A 26,288-nucleotide genomic window follows, 5' to 3' on the forward strand; every position below is an offset into this window, starting at 1 on the left:
ATAGCATCAGCTTTCTGTGTGTTTATACTGCCTAAGATATGGTTGAGGGACTTGGTTACAATTCAGCCTCCCAATCTTCTGTAGCAGGGGGCTCCAAACTCGGCAAATTTAAGACTTGTGGACTTCAACTCCCAGAATTCCCCAGCCAACATAAAGCTGGCTGGGGAATTCTGGGAGTTGAAGTCCACAAGTCTTAAATTTGCCAAGTTTGGAGACCCTTGTTCTGAAGGATTGCAGGAGGCTACTCAGTAATGATGTGAAATCATCAGAATACATTTAAGCATTTTTAAACTCCCTTTTTGGTTTTCATGGTACTAAAGGTGCTATGAAATGGAAGACACCCCCCTCCCATCAGTAAAAACCTAACAATTCCATATAAACAATATATAGTTTTCTTTTTTTACCAAGTAGAGCTACCAAATCAGACATGGGCTCATGGATGATGCCACCTGCACTTCCTGAATGAAGATCTTTTTCCCCGCCTTCTACCTAAATTAAATAAAGACAACATCTTAAGCCATCATACAGATAAAACCAACATTTAAATAAATTTTGAATTTATACTACTGGTGTTTTATGGGTGCTTGCACCAAGATTAATTGTAAAAAAATGATTTGGGTTTTGTCTATCAATTAGCAAAAATTTCTCCAACTTTGAAACTTTCTGTTGTCTTTGCTGTATCAGAATTGTTGTTTATGTCTGTAAATAAATTTATCTACAAATAAAAACATGCATATTTCTATGTTTATTGCACTAATCAATAACCACACTTTTCTGAAGTATATTCCTTGAGATTAAGACACTAATAAGGAGATCATCCACCTGGTGGAAGGCGACCATGAGTCAAGGAGTCGATCAATCCAAAAATGTTTGGAAATGGAAATCCTGCTTAAGGATCTTCAGCAAAAGAAATATACATCAGACTAGAATAGATTTCAGTTTTCCACAGAACTAATGGAAAATCATCCTGGATGGAGTGTCTTTATGTCTACTTTATGTGAGGACAGAAAGTGAGAAAATAGCCCTGGTTTATACATTGGATGCTAGCTACAATCCCTGTTAAAAGCTACAATTGTAATGAGCCAAGAATACAGGTAACTGTCAATTCAAGAATTCCATTTGCCCATCATTATTTTGTAGCCAGTGTAGAATGATACATAAGACATTGATTCCGATTGAAGGAAGCTCAATTTGATATTTCTGTCACATATGATAAAGCAGTCTTGAGCTAGTCACTGTTCTTTTTATACTTAATCTATCTTAAAAGAGCCTGAAAATAAAAATGAGATAGCTCAATAAGGTCCTGATCTCTTTACATGGAGTGTAGGAAGCAAGCATGATAAATAAGCACATGAGAAACAATAAAGGAAATATAAATTTACGATTAAGAGCTTAGGGCTGATGATTAATTCTTAAATCTGCAGTCTTATATTTGTTAAGAAGAAGAAGAGAAAAAGTGCAGAGAGTGAAGATGTCCTGTATGGAAGCAGTAAGGAAAAGATCTATTAGTAGATCTCAAGCTTTGCAGTAAATCAGCATCGATTTCTGATTCCCAATTACCTAACAATGACTGTAGTTAAAAAGCAATAGACTTACTGGGTTGCTGAAAGATAAAGAAAACTAGGGGTAAACATTTATATGAAATACTGTTAAACTTGATCCTGGTATAGTTTACAAACAACTCATGTTAGCACATGCTCACAGCTTCCAGGTTTTAGAGTTCCTCCACTCAGTTAAACCATCTTTTTTCATCTAATATGATTGGTGGATTTTAGGATTGTAGTCAATCTGTTACTTATTAGTTAGCTACTTTTATATTCTTTCTCCATGGAGTTGAAGAATGTCATCCCTCGTCATGAGCTGTGGTGGCTCAGTGGTTAGAATGCAGTATTGCGGGCTGACTCTGCCTACTGCCAGGAGTTCAATCCAGACCGGCTCAATGTTGACTCAGTCTTCCATCATTCATCATTCTGAGATAGGTAAAATGAGGACCCAGTTTGTTGGGGGTAATATGCTAACTCTGTAAATCACTTAGAGAAGGCTGTAAAGCACTGTGAAGCAATATAAAAGTCTACGTGCTATTGCTATTGTACTCTCAGTTACAACTCTGAATTTGATTGAGACTTTGTGAGAGCTCAGAATTTCCCAGGTTGCTCCTAAAATTTCCTGAGCTTAATTCAATTTTCTAAACACAGCATAGATATTATCCATTCTTGTTCTATAGTAACCTTCCATAATCTGTTGCTCTCCATACATATCACAAAATTCTCATGAAAAAAGTGAAATTACAGTTGCTGTAATCCAATTTATCTGTTGGGCATCAAATTGGGAAATTTTATCTAGAGATAGTAAAAATTGCATCTTATCAGCTTGAAAGAAACTCCCCCAGAATACAATCAGAATATTTTAGCCACAAATAATTCTGGTTTTACCCTCTTACCTCCACTGAGAAGCAGGCATTTCCTCTAGCTCCATATGTAAGAGCTGGTTTTGTTTTGGAAAGCCAGGTATTATCTGAAATCAAAATATAGTCAACACTGGAAAAAAATCTTTCATTTTCTTTTTCAACCAATTTTTCCAGTCCAGTGGATCCTGCTTCTTCCATGCCTTCAATAAGAAATTTGATGTTTACTGGTAAATCCTGGTAAAAAAAAAAATAATAAAATCCCTTTTAAACGACCATTTAAAAAAAAGAACTCTCCATTTAATGTCAGACAGAATTATAATGTATAATCTGATGTTCAGTTCATTGCAATGTGGCTTGGATTAGCCTCAACAAAGAGCTTAGTGATTCGCCTCAATAAAGATCTTTGTGGCATTGAGATAAAGCATTTTTTGTTCTCTGGTGTAAAAATAAACATGATTTGTCTCAACAAATCAGGTGCCTTTGAACTAAATTGAAATCAACCTTTCTTGAATGCATACACAGAAACACACACACACATTTTAAGATCAAACCAACATTTGGGGTCAAATTGATTTCATTATTCAAAGTGTAGATACAAATTAGCTCTTGGCTCATTCACATAGCCCTAGAAATTAGGTTCTTAAGGGCTGCAGATTTCTTACCCTTTTTAACTGGAGAGATCAAAGCTTGAATGGAGTATAATTGACTAAAAGGAAGTGCTCTGTGGACTAATCTCTGAGAAATCACAGAGGAAAGAAAGGCAAATCAGAAGCCTGGAATATTACTGTCATAAGCATGATCACCTGCTGGATCAATTGCATATGTTTCTAGGACTTGTTGACCTATCAACTATTTATGTATGAGACCACTACATCTGTTTTAAATGGAATCTGGTCCTCTTGAGTTTGCCAATATACTGAAAGAATGACTCCCAACTCACACTCTATTTTTTATTAACCGTGTAAGAAACCGACCATCTTATTGTGAGTTATTCCTTAGTGCGTCCTTTCCTATTTCATACAACACTGGAGGGCCAGACTACATTATGATTTTCGCTCTATGTACTGTTCTTCTTTGAAAGGTATCTTTGGACCATCCAGCCTGGGTATGTCCTCCAGAATCTAAAATGTGAATTAGAAAATTCCACTTCTCACCAATGCATAGTTGAACTAAGAAATTCACTGCCACCAGATGTGTTGATGGCCACCGGTTTAGAAGTAACCGGCACTTTTTATTACACCCCATGCTAGGTGAGCTGCATTGGCTATACTGCATTGACTTCTGAGTGTAATTTAAGCTGGTCATCATCTAAAAAAGCCTTTCATGGCATAGAGCTGGGTTATTTGAAGGACTGCCTATCTCCAATTGTCTTTGCTCATCTAGTGTACTCAGGCAGACTAGATGTTCTGCAGGTCCTCTCAAGTGCTGTCATCTTATGGGATGAAGGAAGCATGTTTTCTTCTGTTGCAGGCCTTGCTCTCTAGGACAATATTTCCCAGACATACATAGGATTTCTGCTCTCCAAATGTTCCTTGAGACCTGGCTCTGTCCCAGGCTTGAGATTAACATGTTAGTAAACCTCGTATCATATATTTTTAATTATTATAGCTGTTTTTGTCTGGGCTATTATGCTTATGTTTTTAAGTTGTATGTTGCAAGCCATGCAGAATCTTTTGGAATGAAGTGGTTTAACAAATCTAAATAATGATAATAGCAACTAGACACAATGATAGAACATGGACTACTAAGGCCTAACTATAAAGTCCTTTCAGAATGCAAGGATAAGTCCATGAAATACCAGTTACTTTGGAAGAACCACACAAGAGAACAATTGCATTTGTTTTGCACATGATATTCCATGAGGCCTATGGCTGGCTCCTATGTGATGAAGAATTCCAGACCAGAATATATGAAAGGATCAGTGATACAAGAAAGATGTGTTCAATTGGTTAAACAAATAGTATGATTATTACTGGTATTATTATTAGTATAATTGATATAAATGCAATGAATATTGTTGTAAAAACTTTATTACTTCCTAAAATGATTTGTACCCAGACAACACACTGTTCAATTGAAGTTGGAATTTTTATATACTATAAAATAAAATAAAAACTTATTCCCCCGCCCCAAAAAAATTCCAGACCAAATAAGCCTTTAGCCTCTTAGGTGAGTGTTGGATCGCTCCTCCTTGATAGTTCCCTAATTTACACTGCCTTTTCCAATTGCTCTTTTTAATATTGCTGAAAACATTTAAAACTCTTCTTTTCCTACAAGGCCACATTTTTACTTACTATGTTTAGTGCTTTGAATGCATTCACAGCATTTATCCAGGCTAAGACAGGTCCTTTGTTATCAGTTGCTCCACGCCCATACAGATTTCCTTAAGATGAAGGAAACTGATATTAAAATTTGAAAATTCTGATTATGCTAAAAACAGAACAAAATATGCCTACCCCCCCTTCTCTCCTTCACTCCCTCCCTCTCTGTCAGTGGATATGGAGTCAACTGAGAAAGCTCTCTGCTAAGGAAGCGGAAGTAATTTGAGAGAGTTAAAGTGCCTGAATAAACTGTGCTTCCATCCAGTAGAGTGACCAGTCTTAAGAGTACTGCCTATTCCAAATGGCTTTTTATTTTTTGAGGAAGTATCAGATATATCTGATATGTATCAGCAGTTTTTGAATAGTCCAGTGGCAACTCTGTTCAAAAATGCTTTTGCCCAATTACAATGTATGCATTAGCTGCATCCTTTTTCAGGTATCCCCACCTGTTTTGAGCTGAGAAGAAGATTTGGAGCATTGAGAAGGGACATCTTACAAAATGGTGCTGATAGAGGACTTGCCTTCTCACAAAATTACTAAGTGGAAGATCCAGCCAGTTACAAAGCTTACATCTACCCTAAGGTTTCTTTCATTTAGCCTCTGCTTCCAAATAGAAATGCCAAAATGCAGCTGCCTATCATTTCTAAAGAACTCTTATAAGATCTATTTGAGACCTCAAGCATTCTTGAAATAGAGATGATGTTAATGGATGGCACCAGTGGTGAAATGTAAAATTACTATCGGTTACTGTGGGCATGGCTTGGGGGGTAATATGATTGAGTGGGCGTGGCCAATTTCTTTTCTTTTTTTACTTTTAAAACCATTTTTTCTACAATCTCTTCGGCTGAAGAGGTTGTAAAAAAATGCTTTTAAAGCCTCTGACGATCCCAGCTGACTTGTCTGATCAGCAGAGGCTTTTTTTCCTTTTAAAAACATTTTTTTTATAATCTCTTCGGCTGAAGAGGTTGTAGAAAAAATATTTTTAAAAGCCTCTGATGATCCCAGCTGAGCCACACGATCATCAGAGGCTTTTTTTTTTAACTTTTAAAAGCATTCTTTCAGCTGAAGAGGTTGTAGAAAAAATGCTTTTAAAAATAAAAAAAAGCTGGGCAATGGGGATTGGGGCAGGGATTTTTGCTACCGGTTCTCCGAACCACCTGCCTCCATCGCTACCGGATCAGGCGATCCAGTCCAAACCGGGAGTATTTCACCCCTGGATGGCACCATACATGGCAGTGTGCTTTTCCGCTGTTTTCTTCTCTCCATCATATGCAATGATACCACATGCAACAAGTGTGCAGGACCTACAGACTCAGGACTGTATACGCATTCAGTGTCTTTGGTCCCAAAGCTGCAACAAAAGTTGCCCCTGCTTTTTGGCTTTTAATGTGAAGAAAGCCTTTACTAAATGCAAGAGAGAAAGATATTTAAACTGTACATTTTTCATGTGGCAGAAGAAGAAAATAATTTTTAAAATAATAGGAATGGATTCAAACTGGCCATTTTAAAGACTCAGACTACATGCATATACTGGATTTCAGTTTATAGAAGGGTAATTGTAATATGTAATATGACAGAACAGGGAAGCAATGTAAAGGCACAATTATATTTCTACATTTAATGCATTAGAGTACAATTCAGGTTACTTTTATGCAGCTCCCATGCATTTTTAAGCATACCACTCAGACGTGCCATACCACTTAGGCCATAATAAACTGCTCATGCTTGATATAATCCATTAAGATATTTTCAGCCAATAAAATATTAGGGCTTCATTGCAAGAAAATATTTGTATTCAGTCTCAGTTAAGATTGCCATAGTTCTTCTAGAATCTTAGAAAATGTTCAACTATGAGAAAACTGCTTTAATCAGAATCTTTCATTTATGTCCAGTAAAAGCTTAGACAGTTCTAAATGCAGTCACTATAAAGCAACATTTCTCGTTACAAAAGGTTCCACTTTTTTATTTTCATCATGGGCATAATGGAAGGTAGGAAAAATAAAAAGAATATTTCATACCTGTATCAAGTTTAGCCTCAGTAATTCTCTTAACAGTTTTCCTCTCAAATCAGTGAGCCATATTGTGATACAAGCCTACGTGACATCAGATCCACATACAAAAGTGCAGCATAAACTGTGCAACCCTCACATCATCCTGATAAAAGCAGCACACAGATAGAGTTGCTGATGTCCCATCTACAGCAAAAACTTCTCCTTGTTGATAAGAAGACTATCTCCACACCCCATCCCAGCTATAAAGCACAAAGATAATCTCAAATATGCAATGATTATCTCCCCTAAAGTGTAGAAAGCTATTTTCTCCCCCAGCATTAACTGAATATTGCATGTCATATCCAGCCCTTGTCAAAAGTGTTAATTCAATGGCATAGACTCTTCAGCAACTCAAGGATAGTATGTATAGAGAGAATGTGAATTATTTACTCAGTATCCTCTATTGATAACTCTGCCTGCTCTTTGTTTAAGATACTAACCTTGTTTCAGGTGGGAAGGAATTAGTTAAGCGGTGGGCATTGCCTATTCCTAAAATGTATTTTTTATAAAGAGAGCTCCTTTCGATCAAAGTTGCAAGATCTCATTTGATATAGACTGCATTCCTTCATGAGAGAGCTCTTTGAAGACATACATACAACAGACACCCAGATTTGAAGGACTAAGACAGACGTCAGAAAAGCATCTAGGCCAAAAGTAAGCAGTTGGAGACTAGATGAGAAGCTCAACCAGATGTTTGTCAAGCATGCCTTCATGCAAGATAAAGCTTATATCTTTGTCTTTATTTCAGATTCAGGTATGACAGGCAGACATATTCACCTCTAAATAATTTAGTAATCTATTACCAAGATAAGGATAGCCCAAAGATTGTAAGGAACCTCATCGGGGAAACAAAGAGGAGTATCTCCTACTACCATGGCATCTAGATACAAAGAGAGGATGGAAGTTATTTCTTCAACCATAAAGAGTTGAAATATCTTCTTAAGTGAATCATGGTGGCGCAGTGGTTAGAATCCAGTACTCCAGGCTAATTCTGCTAACTGCTGGCTGCCAGCAGTTCGGCAGTTCGAGTCTCACCAGCTCAAGGTTGACTCAGCCTTCCATCCTTTCGAGGTCAGTAAAATGAGGACCCAGATTGTTGGGGGCAATATGCTGACTCCACTTAGAGAAGGCTATAAAGCACTGTGAAGCGGTATATAAGTTTAAGTATGATTGCTATTGCTATTAAATATCTAGACTAACTAAAACTAAAAAAGCCAGTAGGCCTATGGAAATTGACTTCCTGAAACAGATTGCAAATAATGAGCGTCTGCAGGAGACTGTAAATAAAAGATTGCAATTGGTACGGTCCTGTACAGGTAGTCCTCAGGTTATAACCACTTGTTCAGCAACTGTTCAAAGTATGATAGTGGTGAAGAAGAAGGACTTACAATGGGTCCACAAAATTCCATCCACAGCATCCCTGTAGCCACATGACTGCAATCTGGGTAATTTCCAATGTACCCTGCTAGCTTCCCACAAGTAAAGTCAATGGGAAAGCCAGCAGGAAATTTGAAGTCATAATCACATAAGGTCCTCATTTAACAACCTGAACAGTCCTCATTTAATTACAACAACCAGGACTACTGGAATTTCCATTGCTAAGAGACATGACATCATGACTGCATTACTTAGCAACCAAGTTCCCAATTGCAATTGCCATCATAATCCAAGGACTACCTGTACATATAGACAGTGAAACAAAATGGACACTGCTGTAGCAATTGAGATTTTGTGTGAAAATGGGAGTATATTAAGCAAAGGAGATTACATTTAAGTCAAGAGGGTGGGCAATTGCCTAAAAGGCTCTGCAAACGTAGATTCAGGCTTATAACCAATAGCAAGACCAAACTGATAGGCTATAATGATGCATATTGAACAGAAAAAGATGAAGATTTTTAAGTCTACAAGCAGACAGCTCTTCCTATATAAGGGTGGAATGATCAGTTGGGCAAGCAAACAAGAATATTTTCTCCTATCTTCCACCAAGGTAAATAGATATCTGCAGCACAAGCATGCTAGGAGGTTATGTGACTACATAAACTGTTAATGGGCTTAAGGATAGGTGAGCCAAAGCCTACAGAGTTCCTTGAGAAAAATCAAGGAAGTATTCAATTCTTTTATAAAGAAAAAATTACAATGTATATAGATTCAGAGATGTCCCACAGGACTCATTCCATGGGACTGAAATACTGCCCACAAAAAAGTTATGGACAGATATACTTTCTAAATTCTCATTCTGAAGTCGCCACAAAAGCCTTTGAAAGGGGATGGGAGTTGTGGATTGGTGCATAAGCAATACCTGTGAATCCAAAGGTACTGATTTTTCAGTATTTCATGACCTCTTAACTAGAAAGTGGCAGTGGAGTACAGGTATGGAGCTAAAGATTTACTCAGTGTACCCTCCTTGCCTAGCCATTCTAACTATCCTTGTCTAATGATTGCTAATCTGAAGTCTCTTCTTTCTGCCTTTCTTCCCAGGCACCCAGTCATGGAACACATGCTCTCGGATTTTCCTCCTGGTTGGATATAGTAGCTAGATGCTAAGTCTTGCCTCATCATCATCATTCTAGCCATTGTCTATCCACTGCAGGATGAAGGTCTCTTCCACATGTTTCCAATCAATACGGTCCAGCCCAGCGATTCTTAACACCCTCTGCCTTCAGGCAGATCTTCCCACTGCTGTGGGTAGTTGCCCTAGAGACTCCAGGGAACGAGGGCCATTTTTGAGGTTGTATTGACATGTTGAAGGAATAGACCATAATCTGCCATGCTGGTCCAATGCGGGCTGGCAGATGTGATTGGTGTTAGTCTGGGGTATCCATCATTGCCTGTTCACCTTGAGTGACCCTTTTGGACATATACATATCCAACGACATAGCCCACAATTTCATTTACTCACCCAAGCACCTTCACTTCATCATGGCCCCAATCATAGAAGGGGCTCCAATCACAGAAGGGGAAGTCTTGCCTATTCCCCATTAAGTATTTCCTATGATTAAATCTCATTTATGTTATAGTTATAATACCTGGTTCACTAATCATTGTTCAGGTCAGATTCTACTCTTAGGAAGGCTCACATCTATACAGAGAATAGATATGGTACAGTCTTCCAACAATCCTAATATATTTGGAAGTGTAGGTTAAGTCCTCTTACAAGAATTCATCAGATTCCTCTTTTAAACAGAATATTCTTCTTTCTCCATTTAACAAACTTAAAATGAAATGAAAATAATGGCTACGAACAGTTAGGGTACATCTTTAACTATAGACACTCCAGTGACTTGGTTCTTTATTCAATGTCTTTCTATGGCTGTATTTGTATCTCTATGTTGATAAGTGATCAATATTTTTGTAGGTAATTATTTTCAGACAGCAAAACAATATGTGTGACATGTTATGTTGGTCGCCAGTATGTCCTGCGACATACCTGCTCAATGAATATTCCAAAGGTTTACAATATTTGAAGCATATATCCTGACATTTTTGGGAGTAAGTTGTGAAAGGAATTGTTATTTTATAAAGTTAAAGCTAATTTTAAAATCTCTGTTTCTATTTAACTATGGGATGACAACTCTTCTCTTGCCCCATTATATTGAGGCTGAGATTGTGTAAGAAATATAATTTGAAAATGACAATACTGATTTTACAGTTAAAAAGTCTAAATTCTGTTCTGGTAATTTAAATAAGATTAATATTGATATGACCATATTTTTCTCTATATATTTAGTACCCAGGAGTGAAATTCATAATTTTTCCCTACCAGTTTTGTGGGCTTGGTGGGCGTGGCTTGGTGGTCATGTGACTGGGTGGGTGTGGCTTGGTCATGTGACTGGGTGGGCATGGCCACCTCAATGCCACTCCCACCCAGTCACATGACCCCCTCCAGCCACACCTGCCCAGGTTTTGTGGCTCCCGGTGTTTTCTGTAGGAAAAGGGTCATGTGACTGGGTGGGCATGGGCAACTTGATTGGTCTCACCCTTAGGAAATTTCTCCTGTCCAACTCACAATAAAATAGCACAATAAAATAGCACTGTTCCAATATTTAGAATAGAATAGAATAGCAGAGTTGGAAAGGACCTTGGAGGTCTTCTAGTCCAACCCCCTGCTTAGGCAGGAAACCCTACACCACTTCAGACAAATGATTATCCAATCTCTTCTTAAAAACTTCCAGTGTTGGAGCATTTACAACTTCTGGAGGCAAGTTGTTCCACTGATTAATTGTTTTGTCAGGAAATTTGAGGGGCTCCTACAAAAATGAGGGAGTGAATCTGTTTTCCAAAGCACCAAAAGGCACAAAAAACAATGGATGGAAACTAACCAAAGAGAAAAGCAATCTAGGACTAAGAAGAAATTTCCTAAGGGTGAGACCAATCAACCAATGGAATAGCTTGCCTTCAGAAGTTGTGGGTGCTCCTTCACTAGAGGCTTTCAAAAAGAGTGAGGGGAGTACACCCCAAAAGGACAGTGCCAGGAACCTCTAAAACAATACAGAAAACTTAAAACAGCTATTCCCCTTTTAAAAAAAGTCAACCCGAAAGCAAACACAGCAGCTGAGAGGGAAACTAAGAGCAGCTGCTCAGGCTAGTTGAAAACCTGGGCATGCTGTCAAAAGCCATTAACCCTTCCAACTCTATTATTCTATGTTCTCTATGTTCTAAATTGGATGCTTCACAGCAGAAGCAATACAGCTGGCTGGACCACACATGCATTAAATTCACGGCTTGTATGATCAAGCTGCATCGACCCTTCCTGTATCTTTTCCCCCAGGAAGAAACGAGAAGTAGCCAACACTGCAGCAGCTATAAAAGATTTTGGGAAACTCCAGGGGGTATCAGCTGATCACAGAAGTGTTACTTAATACTCTTTATAATGAAAATGTTTGTAATCTTGTCCTTCTTCCTGAAGGGAAGAGGTTAATCCCAACCCTAGATGGGTGATTGATGGGTTTCCCTGCCCTAATCCTGTGAGTTTCTGTTGTTTATTGACTTGATTCAGCGTGTATCAGCTGCACTCCAGCTGCAACTGTTAAGTGGAGCTATTAACTGAAGAGAGAAAGAGAGGTGGGGAAGAGGGAGAGGGAGAGAGAGAGAGAGAGAGAGACCTCTCTTGCACTTTATTTTTAACCTGTTCTCCGAACTGTCTAAGCAATTTACTAATGGTTTGGGCGAATTGGTGAGAACCGGCTGAATTTCATCTGTGTTAGTACCTATCTTTGCCATTTTTATCATACAAAACTATTTTAAAAAATGTGAACTTTTTAACAGGCCCTTTATTTTTTTACTGTACCAACTGGATAATACACACATACCATCAATTTCTGTTAAACTGAAAGGATGGGTTTTCCATCCATCTTGACTTTTAGCTGGCATCACATCCACATGTCCATAAAAACATACAGTTGGTTTCTGTGTATCATCTCCCAAGTTTGCCAGAACGACTGGAGGTAATGGAATATTCTGAGCATCAGACAACTGTAGGAATATATTGAAACACAGTTAATGATAATTCAGTGAGTTTCTTAAGAAAGTAATGAGTAACAATTCCCTTTCTGGTGATATATACTTGAAAGAATTTTTGTTAGATGTTGGTTTAGTTCCAGCTCAAGATTTTTTACATACAGATTTTTATATTTACCAAGGATCAATTATCTATCTATCTATCTATCTATCTATCTATCTATCTATCATCTATCTATCTATCTATCTATCTATCTATCTATCTATCTATCCATCTATCTTCTAGCTAACTAGCTAGCTAGCTATCATCTATCTATCTCATCTGTCTATCTATGTATCATCTATCTACCGTGTTTCCCCGTAAATAAGACCCTGTCTTATATTTTTTGGAACCCTGAAATAAGTGCTTGGCCTTATTGCCATGCCCTCAAAAGCCCGATTGGGCTTATTATCAGGGGATGTCTTATTTTGCTGCTATCTTGCGATGTCTAGACTCTAGATTTTTTGTAACTCAGATCTGATAAGTCTACATTGATTCCATTGCACAAGCAAACATTCCTTCTATTTGTGCACAATAGTCTTTTGATGGACGAAGGATCAGTACCTGTTGAATGCCCATTTCACTGAGTGTCACAGTAGCTCCTAAGTCTTCAAGACTGTCTGCAGCTATTTTGACCATTTCTATGACTTTTGCTCTTAGACGTGGCTGTTGGGAATCACTCTCTACAGCCACCCACTCCTTAAGTTTCTGAAAGGAAAGCCAGAGATAAAACTCATATTATAATAGCAGTGTCATACTGTTATCTATATGTTCATTGTTGCGACTCAGATCAAGGGAGGAAAATATCTGAACTATGCTTAAAATGTGGATTATGGTTCCATTTTATCTAGATATCGATTCTTGCAGAACCTGCTTTTTCCTACAACCATGTCACATTTGCCTAGCTATATACGTACCTTCTGCAATAATCCTAGTTCTCCTAGTGAATCAAACATATTATCCAATTCTTGTCTAAAATGAGGATTTCTGCATACAGTATATACACTATAATTTGTGCATTATATATGAAATATCTATGAGATGTCGTAAGCCTAATATAATTTTGTCAAAAGCTTTGTATATTTTCTTACACACAGATTAATTAGAACATACTGTGCACTCTAGCACATCATCATGTTTTGTGCTTTTCAATATCTAAAATGTAACTAACATACATAAGTCTTGTTTTGTTGCCTTATCTCATCCTGTCTATAGGTGGGTTAAGTCTCCCTATTGAGAAGGAGAAGAGTGGAAAGACGGTATCTTGCCTACAGTTCATAGCAAAGGAGTGCCTTCCTGATTCATAGTTCTCATTATACTGTTGTAGCCATTCTGCTGCACCAGCTCTTAGAAATACATTAAGTTTCCCCAGGAAAGCTCATTAAAAATGACAGCACTTGGCAAGGCTTTACACAGGCAATCCATCTTTGTAAATTCTATTTCCTTCTAATTACTTCTAAGGGACTTGTCACCATGCAATCTGCCTTTTAAAAAAGAAGAAGAATCAGAGAGGAATAACAGCAACAATAAGAATGTCCACCCACACAATCTTCTTGTCCTGAAATTTTGTTTGGAGTGGATAATTGCATTCACTCTGCATTGTGAGATAACTTTTCTCTTGGTTTTGCAGAAATGCCCATCAGCACAATGAATAATACAAGTGCCATTATCTTACTTTGGAGGGCCAAAACCAACGGAGCAAGTTAGTTCTGATTCTTTATTCACAACTCTGAAATGCTTTGTTGTCTACTGAGAGCTTGGGAAGAACCAAATATTAGCAACAAAAGATGAGCTAAGGATTCTGAGCAAAACCTGGTTCCTCTTCCAATTTTATCTGCTCGTGTTCTGATATGTTGGACTGGTGCTTCTACTATTGGGGAGGCATTCAGTTCTGAGTCATAACTTAGAAATTGATTGACTGGGAATCAATAAACTGAGCTCCCATCCAGACAAGAGGAATTAGTTTCTCTGAGTAATCATGATAGTCTTTTACTGAATAGTGGGCAGAACTTAGTGTTTGTTTCCTCTTTGAAAGCAGACATCATGATATCCTTGGAGCAAGAGCAGTTAAAAGTTTTCAGCCCAGGTCTATTTGTTTTGCATCTAGGAAGTGCTGGGGAAGTTTCCTTTAATGTTTCAATGTGGGAGGATAGTTTTGCTTTTAAGAGGTTTAACTGTAACCTTTGCAAAGCTTAAAATGCTCATTTTACCTCTTAACAATCTCCAATCACCTCTGCTTTTCAGATTCTTTTACTCTAGTGGGTTGTCGGGACAATAAATGGCTTACTGGCTGCAAATTGCCCATCCATGATCAAAATAATTGAATTGACAATTGCAATATGCCACTCAACCCAACTTGGTCAATAAAGGCACAAATTGCCTCAGTGCCTACAGCATGTTTTCTAATCTACTTCTAAACCGTTTGCTTGAACAGCTATTTATGCCCATTTGGAATTGTTCCTCATACCTTACCTATTGAAGGTTGTTTTTGGAAGACCTTAAATGTCAAGTCTTCAAAACAGTCAGTTTTGGCACTGTTATTGATTGTCATCACTTTCCCACCAGCGATACAGCTTAAAATGCAGATTTTAAAATATCTTCTTCCATATTTATCTACCTAAGGCCTACATTGTGAAAAGAGGCAAGGGAAGTGTCCACAAGAGGCAATTTTTCAATGTGGCATTCAACATTGCAATGCCCTTTGTAGAGAAACTCTTGTAGACCCTATTGATCAATGTTCTTAAGGTCAGGCAATGATCTTTTGATTCTCCAGGGTATTGTAATGGTTTTACATTGCCACCCTGTTTAATACTTCTCCTGGATTTACTTTGATTTTGTTTGCTGCTTTTATCTCTGCTTCTAGTTTTCTCTGAGTTTTATTATGTATTGTTCTTACAATTGCTTAAAGTTTTGAGCACTTATGGGAGTGTCCTTTTCCTACTTCTACCTGCACTGGGCTTGAACAAGGATGGGGAGACTCCCGTACGTCCATTCTCACCTGGGTGACTTTGGTCTACTCATTGTCTCTCACCCCACTCACCCTCATGACACCGTTATAGTGAAGATGCAACTGGAAGAGATTAGCATGTTTATCATCAGTGGAAAAAACTTAGGATATAAATCTAATAAATGTATACGTATACCACCCTTTTGCTTGTTATAAAACAAGCAAAAAGTAAAATGAACTAGCAATCAACGAAACACCTTTGCATAAAGTAGGAAACCATTGAAGCAGAAATTCCTTTATTGATCCGGATAGTGAAGATACTGCATCAGGAATCTGATCTCCCAATCAGTATTAATACTCTTTGCACTGTAGTTCAAACTGGCAATCTGTGGCCATTGGCATGCCAATAATCTTAATCTAATTAACCTTTAACTTAACTCCAAGTTAAGACGGACAGACTTGGGTTGCATTTAGTTAGCAAAACTCACAATCACTGCATTTCTACCTGAATAAATTCATCCTGATGTTCATCAATGTAGTTGAAAAGCTGCTCCTCCAAGGATAAGGAATTGGAAAATAAGGAATTGCCCACTCCAAAAGGCAGCATGATAAGGGAGATATAGAATATCTGCAGGTTACAAAGACAGGGTTCAGTGTCTTAAAAAAAAAAAAAAAATCTTCGGAATTATACAAGATGAAATGATTGCTTAGTGCTTTATAGCCCATCATTTATAAGTAATAAATAGACCGACAAAGTGAAAAATAAATGTTTGCATAAAATGAGATTAAAAAAAGTAAATCAAACCATCAAATAGATTTAACGGTACTTAAACATAATGACACCTTGCAACAATAACAACAATGTACCAGATCTGGAATTTCCCGCTTGATAGTGATGGAGAACCTTTTGGGCTCAGTATGTCAACAATTCAGAAAATGCCTAATTTGACTTTGCTGTTATGTCACACGCACACATCTGAACAAAAGGGAAATAATGCTCTATCACCTCCCCCCCAATCCAGGCCACTCTAAACAGTGACATTTGGTGGCAAGCACTGAGACTCGGTCAGATGTAGAGGCCCAGGCCTTGACTTCAACCCTAATGTCACTGCTGCCACTCAAAGAGGCCACCTCATGCTGTCACTGTAAGTGCAGGAGCCTTGGAGAACACTGTAATTGCCACATGGCCCAACATTCCCATGTTGGCTCCTGCAGACTGGTATCAATGGGAGGGGCTTGTTAAAAGCTCGGCTCTCCAACTATTAATCAAAAATCCCTGGAGTGGGTGAGATTGAACCCTTTGGTTTTCTGATCAATCTGTATGCTAGAATTTGCTACTGGATCCTGTCATGCTAGTGAGACCAGGGCGGATTATTTCAACATTTATTGAGGCATAGATCTAAATAAACAAAAATTGGAAAAAGGTGTTCACGTCATAACAGATCCCAACCTAACTACAAGTCCTTGTATACTCTTCAGTTACAGTTTTGATCACTGTAGGTATACAGGTTTGTCTGTAAAAAAGCCAACAACCCTGCTTATTACAGAATAAAACTAAACAGTATCTGGTTAGCATCAGTTTCAGAATTATCTAGCATCCTTTAGATGCAGAGAGAAGAATGAGAATGGAAATACAGGAGGAATTAACAAAGAAATTTACCACATATTGCTGGCAGCACATTTGGCTACAGTCCAAGCGCCAGGTTAGCTGAGGATAATTGTACAAGATTTCCATCTTACTGGAGGGAGCATACAACCAGACAGGCAAAAAAGATCAGAGGCCTGAATTGTGATAAAAATTTCTTTATCCAGCAGAAGAAGATGAAATACTTACTTTCTTATACATATTGTATGTGTGTGTGTCTCTTATAATATTACAAAACTATACAAGTCATCTTTTGATCCATAAGTCATGAATCCACACTACCCAGAGACACTCTTACAACAGTTAGTTAAAGTTCATTAACTGTTACCTACCATAAATGTTATCCACCCGATCTGTGAGTTGACAAAAAACAACACTGGCATGACATGCCCATTGCTGATCGCTATCCCAGCTCTATCACTTTTTATTGCAATTACTGCCAGTCCTGACTTCCGTCCAGGGTAATGGTGACATAGCCTAATAAATTTTACACTTTGGGTCTGCCCTTGGAAGGTGAGAGAAAATGGGGGAAATTACTGTTTTAATCCTGCCACATTTAAAACTGATTAAATCCTGTTCCACTCGCAGGCTGCAGTCAAGATGAAGGCAACATCATGGGAACAGAGGATGCTATTGGGGAATATTTAGAAGGTAGTGAAGAACATGTCAGGACATCAGCAACAATTTAACCTATTTGGCAAAAAAACTAGCAAATGAAAAATGTGGATCCTAAAATAATAGCTGAGGCTTAGGTTTGTGGTCTTTGTAGGTGGTAGACACGTTATCAATCAAATAACATTGAACAGTTTCTGCCTTTTGCTATGAAAAACAGCAAGAAAAGGATAGGGGTTTACAAATGGAAAGTAGCATACAGAGACCTCATCCTATCTAATGTGACAGGGAGCACTTTTCGCCATGGTAAATTGGTACACTGCAGCCAAAAACAGTGCTTGAATGCAGGATTCGGGCTGCCAAAATCTCTAAGTAAGGAGAGATTGCAAGTTTACTCATATATACACTGCAAGCTTTTTTTGTCAGCAGACAACAGGAACTGCATTTTGAGATTGGCTAGTTGTGGGATTTCATTGTGCTAATGTCTTCTATATGGACTTTATGTTCAACCAAGGCTCATTTCATAATCACTCTGGATCTTTTTTCCCCTTTGGCTGATTGTTTTTTTAAGACTAAGTACCTTCAGACTGGCAAATCTTATTGAAATCGCTAAGCAAGTCCCCTTCAATCCTTTAAAAAATGTCTAACTACAAGTTTAAAGATTTGTAATAATTTTTTTTTACAGCAAAAGGATGGATATTGTTGCCTTTTGAAAGTTTTAAATGGATTAAGGACTCAAATGGATTTGATTTAAGACTTTGAAGATAATTCAAAGGATCCTTTCTCCAGAGAAAATCTTCTCATTTTTACTTTGAAAGTGATAAGATGACTTTGAAGGCTGAACACTAGAAGACACCAGATGGCTACATTAAAATAAATGTTTGATGAAAGTCTTTGAGCTATTTAACTTTATAGTAGAATCAGAAGGTGTTACTGAAGAGGCACAAGTCACAATCCACTAATTTCTAGGCTTTTTTCAGGCAGCCAGCAAGCACCAATCTATCTTAGTCTTCTTAGTCTCCCAATGGGCAGCAGGGTGTCACACTGGAATTACAAAAGGGGTCTGGAAAAAAAATGACAAGAATTCTGAGACAAAGAACAAGAAAGCAGGTGCTAGAATTTTCTTTGAAGAATTTAAAGATCATTGGGAGAAAGAATACAAAATTGGTTTATTTGATCAAATAATATGATTGTTATTTCTGGTGATGTCTAGAGCTTTTATGATTTGGATGGATGATGATGGTTATTTCTGGTAATGTTTGTTTTCTGACCAATTATTTGAAAAGAGGAAACAGGGTCTGTTTCAACAGAAGGGAAGGATTAAATTGGCTGTAATAAATACAATTTGTAATGTTTATGCTATTTTTAATCATCTTAATGGACTTTTGCTGTTTAATATGGAGCTATGGGATTTTAGAGACAGGCTTTAGAGACAGAGAATGGGAGGAAATATGGAATGAAGAGGTGCTTGATTGGATTTTTAAGAGATAGTGATAAGTCGTTAACGTTGATTATACTTGCTGGGGATGAAGGAGGAAGGTTTGTTTTCCTAATTTTTTCTTTTTCTGCATTTTTAAATTTTTTTAATGCATTTTTTATTATCCAGTTGTATTTGATTTATCTATATCACTGGTGACAAACTCGCAGCGTCATGTTATGTATCACATTTTTTCCCTTCACAGAACTGGGATGGACACGGCCTGCACATGACGTGTCAGCCCACAGGCTGCCATTTTGACACCCCTGATCCATATGTTTTATTTGAAATGATAAATCTATTGCTATTGCTATTTATATGTTTTCATACAGATGTATACAATATAATTATTTAAAACTGACTCATCTGGCAATTTATTGGTTGCTAATAATGTTAATAGTAAATTACAATACAATGTTTGTGGGGGACTAAGCAAGTTGGCCCTCAGTTGCTTTCCCTAAATGTGTTTCAGCCCAGTTCACAGGTTCCATTTTTTTTAAAAAATTATGGCTTAACAAATTACCTTATCTTTTATTTATTTATTTGATTTATCAGACTTCTTGACCATACATCTCCCTTGTAGAGATGCTCCATAGGGGTGTACAATTTAATTAATATAATAAAACATTAAAAACTAAATAATTTAGGATTAACTTTTTTTAAAAAAAAAAAGAAATGTCAAACATTATAAAATTACAAAAAAAAAAAAAAAAGGAAAGAAAAGAAAAGAAAGTTCCAAGATGGGAAGATTTGGAGTTGTTAATAGAGCCAGGGGGCATTTTATGGGGCCAACCAGCTCCATGTCTGCGTGGGCCCCTGTGTCTTTGCAAGGCAACAAAGCCAGGTTTTGACCCCTCTGTGGAAAGCCATGTTAATCTGGTCATTGAAGCCTTACAGGAACACATGGCTGCTCCAGACACCTCACCCTAACCCTGTCTGAAATTGACCCCAAAAGAAACCTCACAGGCCACAGAAATGCTTCCACACAGCCACCCTCAAACCCAGACTTCCCTGGTAGGAACCAGAGCCCACTCCCATCAGCTCAGCCAGGGTGCTGCCAACTAAAGATGATGGAAACTGTCAGGCTGGGCAAGAGAGGCTCATTCTGGCCCATCTCGACTGGCTCTCTCTCCTCTTGAGGTGGCATTGCCAGGGCGAAATGGAAGGGTGGAGAAAAAAAGGGCGCGGTGGGCCAATGGAGGACTTCGGGAGAGCAAGCGACGCGGCTGAGGTGGGCGACCTTCGAGCCCCCTCCTGGTCTCTCCTTCGTGCTGGCATTTCTCAACGGGACGTCCGAGGAGGAAGGCGAAGGAAGCCCCTCGGAGAGATACTCGGAGGGAGGAGCCCAATACTTACAAGGCGCCGGCTAAGGGGGTCTCTACTCAAGAGGGCAATCTCCTCGGCGGCCACTCCGCCCTCCCTCGCCGCTCAAAGCTTTAAGGGCAGCCGGCTAGCCGGGAAGCTGTCAAGCCACTTCTTCGGCTCCGCGCTGACTCGCTCGCCCGCGATTGGCTCCTGTCGCCGGTTGAGCAACTTCAAGTGGCCGGGCGGAGGCTGCCTTTTTTATGAGCTTTCCGCGGCGGGAGGGAGGAGTAGCCGGTGCAAGGCGCGGACAGGGAGGAGCGAGGCGGCCCACCAGCGCTTCCCCGACCCGTCTGCATTATCCTGCTAGGGGCCTTTGGGACACGCTGGCTGGCAGTCGGGAGAGATTTTGCCCCGGCCAGCAGCTCTGGAAAAACCCGACTGTACCGTTCACTAAGCGAGGAGAAATCCCTGAGAATAAAAAAAATAAAAAAAGGCAGCGTTTTCTGACTGGCTTTGCCGTTAGATCTGGATTCTAGCGTGATGCCTGGAATGCATTACCTGACTCTGGGGTTTCATCCCCAAACCCCCCAAATTTTATTTGTTTGTTTGTTTGTTTGTTTGTTTGTTTGTTTCAATTTGTATACCGCCCTTCTCCTAGTGGACTCAGGGCGGTGAACAGCCAGAACTAAAACACATGCAGATACAAAATTTAAAATTGTTAAAAGAATTATATAAAAATTTTAACCTTAGACTGGCTACTGTTGACCTCACCCCATTCCTAAGAGGTCTGTAAGGGGCGTGCATAAGAGCACCAGCGTGCCTACTGTCCCTGTCCTAATGTTCCCTTTAATGGTATTCATTTTATGTATTCAATTCATGCTTACACTTATTATCTAATACGTACTCGACAAAATAAATAAATCAATAAATTTGTATAATTTTGGCATAGGAAACTTCCATGGCAGGCTACTTTTGCACCGTTGCCCAGGCATGCAAGTGTGGTTACCCAGAATTTAGTTGGATGCAAGAGACTCTTTGCCACCAGTTACTGTACAAAAAGTCAGATATAGCTTCTAGCATGGTGGTTGCTTTACCCAATGATTTGATAAACTGTAAAACAGCAACCCTGCAAGACAGGTCCATGGAGAGAAGTAGGATTGCCCTTGCATCTTCAGGTTTATTTACCTTCTAGGGATCAGAACTGATTCGACTATTTGATGTGGAGAGGGAAAGAGATATTTCTCCATTGCTGTCTGGATAAAGTACCTATTTTCCCCCCTTTATCGTAATAAACTTCAGTAAAAGGCTATAAAGCTAATCAGGAAAGTGAGTATTTTGCTGAGTGTGGTAATGACCTGGTCTCCTAGGGATCAATAATTCTCTTTGCCCTCAGTTGATATCAGCTGTCCTGTAGCTCTTGGCATTGTGGCTCTGTTCCCAACTCTATTGTAGCCATTTTATTCATTTCGTGCTTTACATCCTGGGTTTTGATCTCTGAGTTTAGGGTGTATTTAATACCAGCATTTAAATAGCATTCAGCTTCCACTTGATCCCACCAGAACAGGAGCTTCATTTTTGTTTTAAGAATTAAATTAAAAAAGTATTCTAAAAGAAAACTTTTCCCATGAGTACTGGATAATTAGTGATTTTTGTGCACAAGGCTCCTCAAATCTGTGGCATTTTAGATTTCATGAGTAACATTAACCGCAGTCACATCTTGACAAGCGTGCCTGAGCAAAATCTCCCAAGCATTGCAAGTTAGCATTTAGGCCATACCGTAATACGGCTACATATAATGCATACATATGTACATATTATACTAAGGAAACAATTGATTTCATAATGCCTGATTGAACACCCCTGAAAAAAACCAGCCATGCAAATAAGTAAAATGATTGTTTCCCTCCCCTCATCTTACATATCTCTGAATTGACAAAAGGCAAATCAGGAATAAGCTAAGAAATCTATTAACGAACTATACCCCATTTACTTATCAAATTGCCAAAGTTGCCATGAGGAAGAAAATGATGGTTTCCTGCTCTAAAACAAACCATGATCTTTTCTCTGTCCTAGCACATGTCATGCTAAGTAAGAAGCCCAAAGTACATTGGCTTAGCATATGGGAAGCAATGAATTAAATTATGTAATGTTCGGAATTGTGGGTCAGATTTATCTGATTAGCAGGCTGCAGAGCATAGGGCCTTTGTAATTCCCTAATAATGTCTCAAAATGAGACTAGAAAATGAGATTTTCCAGTTAGATGAAGAGAGGAAAGAAATGCTGGAGAACAGGTACCCTTTCTTGATGAAAACATGGAAAATTAAATTTGGTTTATTCCATTATTTTAACATTACCAAATGATTTCAGTAGCTTGTCAATTTGTCTTATCTTATAAAGTTGTAAAGATGGATTTCCTTCTCTCTTCAAATACAGATAAAGAGGAAGATATGTTAAAGCAGTACTATCTCAAATTAGATCTGTACAAAGTCAAATTGACCCATTGTGATTTAATAATAAACTACAGTGATAGTAATCATCTATATGCTGAGCCGAAAAAACAAACTGCCGAATCACATTGGATATATGCATCAAGCTATCATAATATATGCCCTATTACAATTTAGCACAATGTGTAAATCGTGTCTGCACCTTGGGCAACGGTCAAACAACAGCACATAGAAATAAAATTGGTACAAATTTCCAAAATGATAGCTTTTCTGAACTAAGTACACACTTATAGGACAGATGTGTTAGGCTACATTAGTCAAAAACCAGAAGTGAGCTTTGGTTCATAGCAACTTTTAATAAAGCCTGTTAGTTTGAGAAGGTGCTACCAAACGCCTTCTGATCAAAGCAGCTAGTCTATCTGAAAATCATTTGAAGGTGCACATCTCTACATTTTGCAGTATTGCAATCAATAGACAAACTTAAAATTTGAAGAAGGCTTACCATGACAAAAATTCTGACAGCAAATAAGGTTTCTTCTTGTCCCATCCAACACAGAAAGCACTGCTCGTTCAAGATCCTTTCTGTAGCTTGCAGCTCTTTTTATAAAAGCACCCCCCCCTCCACGTTGTATCTTTGTGATTTTAATATGATGGACAGCAGGATTAAGGGCAAAGGTTCATTATTCCAAGTAATGTGATATTCAAGCCTCCAAATAAATAATGACCCCTTGATTGTCCATCTGGCCACCGTTCTGAAATTCCCTTATGGCTTGTTTTATGTAGCTACAGTTATATATGGATGGAAACCAGGAAAAACAGCAACCTAGTATTCAAAAATATATTCTTTGGCCTGCTCATAACTATTATGGAAACTTATGAAACAACTGAGATAGACACTGACCCTTCATCTGCCCTTGAAGGCCAATATGGGAAGATTCCTTACCCCAAGATCCAATGCCCTGGAGACTCTGGACACAGAGATACAACACAGCATATGCTCCTCTAATGTCTGTACTACAGAAACAGTCATACTAGCCTCATCTCACCTTTACTCACCATTATTACTGAACATAAATACTCAGGATGTGCAGAACAATTCAAAACCTCCCTGCTACTTTTAGATACCAACCTTGCTATAACATACTGTAGATTGAATGAGAACCTAGTTCAGTGATGGTGAACCTATGACACATGTCAAAGGTGACATGCCATGACATTTTGGGTGACACACCAGCATTCATCAACACCAACAATTATTCTTAAAAGCATGTCACAAAATTCTAGTGTGATTTTGGAGGCTGCAGAGGCTGCACGAGAAAGATGTGTGCTCTTGCACAACTATGAGTTGTGTGAGAGGGCCATGTTTTTATAGCTTCTGGAGCCTCCAAAAATGAGTTTCTTTTACTCTTATTTCATTTTTGTAATTATTTGACATTTCTTTGTGTCAGGGGTGTCATACAGGCAACACACGGGCCAGATGCATCACACGCAGGCCACGTCCACTCCCAGCTCCGCGAATGGGAAAAACGTCGTGAAACGTCACGTGACGGCAACGTGTCGCAGGGAGTTTGACACCCGTACTTTATGTAATACATAGCACCACACAATTGTGTGTGTGTGTGTGTGTGTGTGTGTGTGTGTGTGTGTGTGTATATATATCCATTTCTAGCTCGTTTGCTTTCATCAGTAGGCCACACCCACATCTTATGTATCCTCCCTATAAAGGTATAGTATCTATTTTATGGATCTATATAGGTCTCCCACCTAGCAGGAAGAGCTTGCTAGCTGTTAGAAAAGAAAAAAGCCCAGAATCGAGTGGATGTGATTCTACTAAGCTGGGGCTGCAGAAAAACCTTGGTTACGTAGGGAAAACCTGGCTAAAGGAAACACACACACACACACACACACACACACACACACAAAATACAATTTATATATATATATATATATGTGTGTGTGTGTGTGTGTGTGTGTGTGTGTGTGTGTTTCCTTTAGCCAGGTTTTCCCTATATATATATATTATATATATAAGTGTATTCTGTTTATTCCAGGAGGGGTGGTGACCATCAGCAGTCAAGTTAGGCATTTTCCATCCTGAGCCCAAAATGTTCACCATCATTGACCTATTCAATATATTAATTCTCTGAAACTTGATAGATCTTCCACATATTAACCCTTTATGCTCCCCTACACAGATCTAATGCTCCTACATCTTATTTTATATTGTTTGTTTATTAATTGATTTGTCAACAAGTACAAGGAAACAAGTATCAATATAGATACATGGACACATGAAAAAATGGCATAAATGGATATAAATAAGCAAAACATACCCATAAACACGTGAGTACATATAAATGGGGACAGTAGGACAGGGACGGTAGACACGCTGGTGCGCTGGTGTGCTTATGCATGCCCCCTTAGGGACCTCTTAAAAAATGTGTACAGTCCATGGTAGACAGTTTAAGGTAAAAGGTATGGGGGTTAGAGAAACTAACAACAGGATCAGGTAGAGTATTCCAGACATTTACTACTCTATTGCTGAAGTCATATTTTTGCAATCAAGATTAGAGCGGATTACATTTAGTTTGTATCTATTGATAGCCACTATAATAATAAGTGTTATTGTGGTTGAAGTTAAAATAGTCATTAACAGGTAGGACGTTATGGTAGATAATCTTGTGTACTAAGCTTAGGTCCGAACGTAGACGGCATAGTTCAAGGTTATCCAGGCCTGAAATGTTAAGCCTGGTGGTATAAGGAATTTTATTGTGAGCAGAGGAGTTGAGTACTCTTCGTGTAAAATATGTCTGGACACTCTCTAATTAATGTCCGAAATACAGTGTGGGTTCCAGGCAGGTGAGCAGTATTCAAGGATAGGTCTGGCAAAGGTTTTGTATGCCCTACTTAGAAGTATAGCGTTACCAGAGAGAAAACTTTGTAAAATAAGATTGACAACTCTTAATGCCTTTTTAGCAATGTTGTTATAGTGAGCTCTGGGGCTTAGATCTTTTGAAATGAGTACTCCTAGGTCCTTGACAGAGTGTGGGTCATCTTTTAGATAGTTTCCACCCAGCTTGTATTTGATATTCTGATTTTTATTGCCAATGTGCAGGACTGAGCATTTGTTAGCAGAGATTTGGAGTTGCCAATTGTTTGACCATTCAGATACATAATCTAGGTCATTTTGTACCATAGTAGAATTGTCTATTATAGTTTTATATTTATAGTTTTACTTTTTTTTCATATATCTTTTATATCTTTTAGTTTTTCAAAATTTGTTAGATGTTTATTTTTATTCTTAATGTATCCTTTATGCTTTTTTTAAATTACTGTACCTCAATTTCTTTATGCTGGTCTATGACCATAATAATTTGATTTTACACTGAAGAAAGAATAAGACTTAAAATCCCCATGGTAAAAAGTTATATCATACATTGTTACTACTTTAGATGTTTAAAGTAGAATGATTAAAGCTGGCTTTATAAATTGCATCAAGTTAAAATAGGTTTTCCTTGGTTTCTGTTCAATATGTTGGATAAACAAAGTCACTATAGTTTTGAAACTGTGTTTTATGGT

At 38.3% G+C, this 26,288-nt stretch overlaps 1 protein-coding gene across 5 annotated transcripts in view; it reads right to left on the reverse strand.

The window, feature by feature from the left end:
* The window catches only part of CNDP1 (carnosine dipeptidase 1), a 30,838-nt gene extending 7,556 nt beyond the window's left edge, over positions 1-23,282 (reverse strand). The window contains exons 1-8 of one of the 5 annotated variants that reach the window (XM_034429345.3): positions 20,314-20,463; positions 16,884-16,962; positions 15,729-15,851; positions 12,841-12,984; positions 12,089-12,251; positions 4,702-4,790; positions 2,441-2,641; positions 405-489 (exon numbers count right to left, since the gene is read on the reverse strand). In XM_034429345.3, coding sequence (XP_034285236.2) covers positions 405-489; positions 2,441-2,641; positions 4,702-4,790; positions 12,089-12,251; positions 12,841-12,984; positions 15,729-15,851; positions 16,884-16,958 — 880 coding nt within the window. In that variant the 5' untranslated portion in view covers positions 16,959-16,962; positions 20,314-20,463. Of the gene's footprint in view, positions 1-404; positions 490-2,440; positions 2,642-4,701; positions 4,791-12,088; positions 12,252-12,840; positions 12,985-15,728; positions 15,852-16,883; positions 17,006-17,200; positions 17,368-20,313; positions 20,582-23,211 lie in introns of those variants that run through there. The other 4 variants (XM_034429344.3, XM_034429349.3, XM_034429350.3 and 1 more) reach the window with 4 other exon arrangements.
* Between the last annotated feature and the right edge of the window lie 3,006 nt (positions 23,283-26,288).

Source organism: Pantherophis guttatus, chromosome 3 (assembly GCF_059756535.1).
Source record: "Pantherophis guttatus breed Tessera chromosome 3, ASM5975653v1, whole genome shotgun sequence".
Classification (NCBI taxonomy): Eukaryota; Metazoa; Chordata; class Lepidosauria; order Squamata; family Colubridae; genus Pantherophis; species Pantherophis guttatus.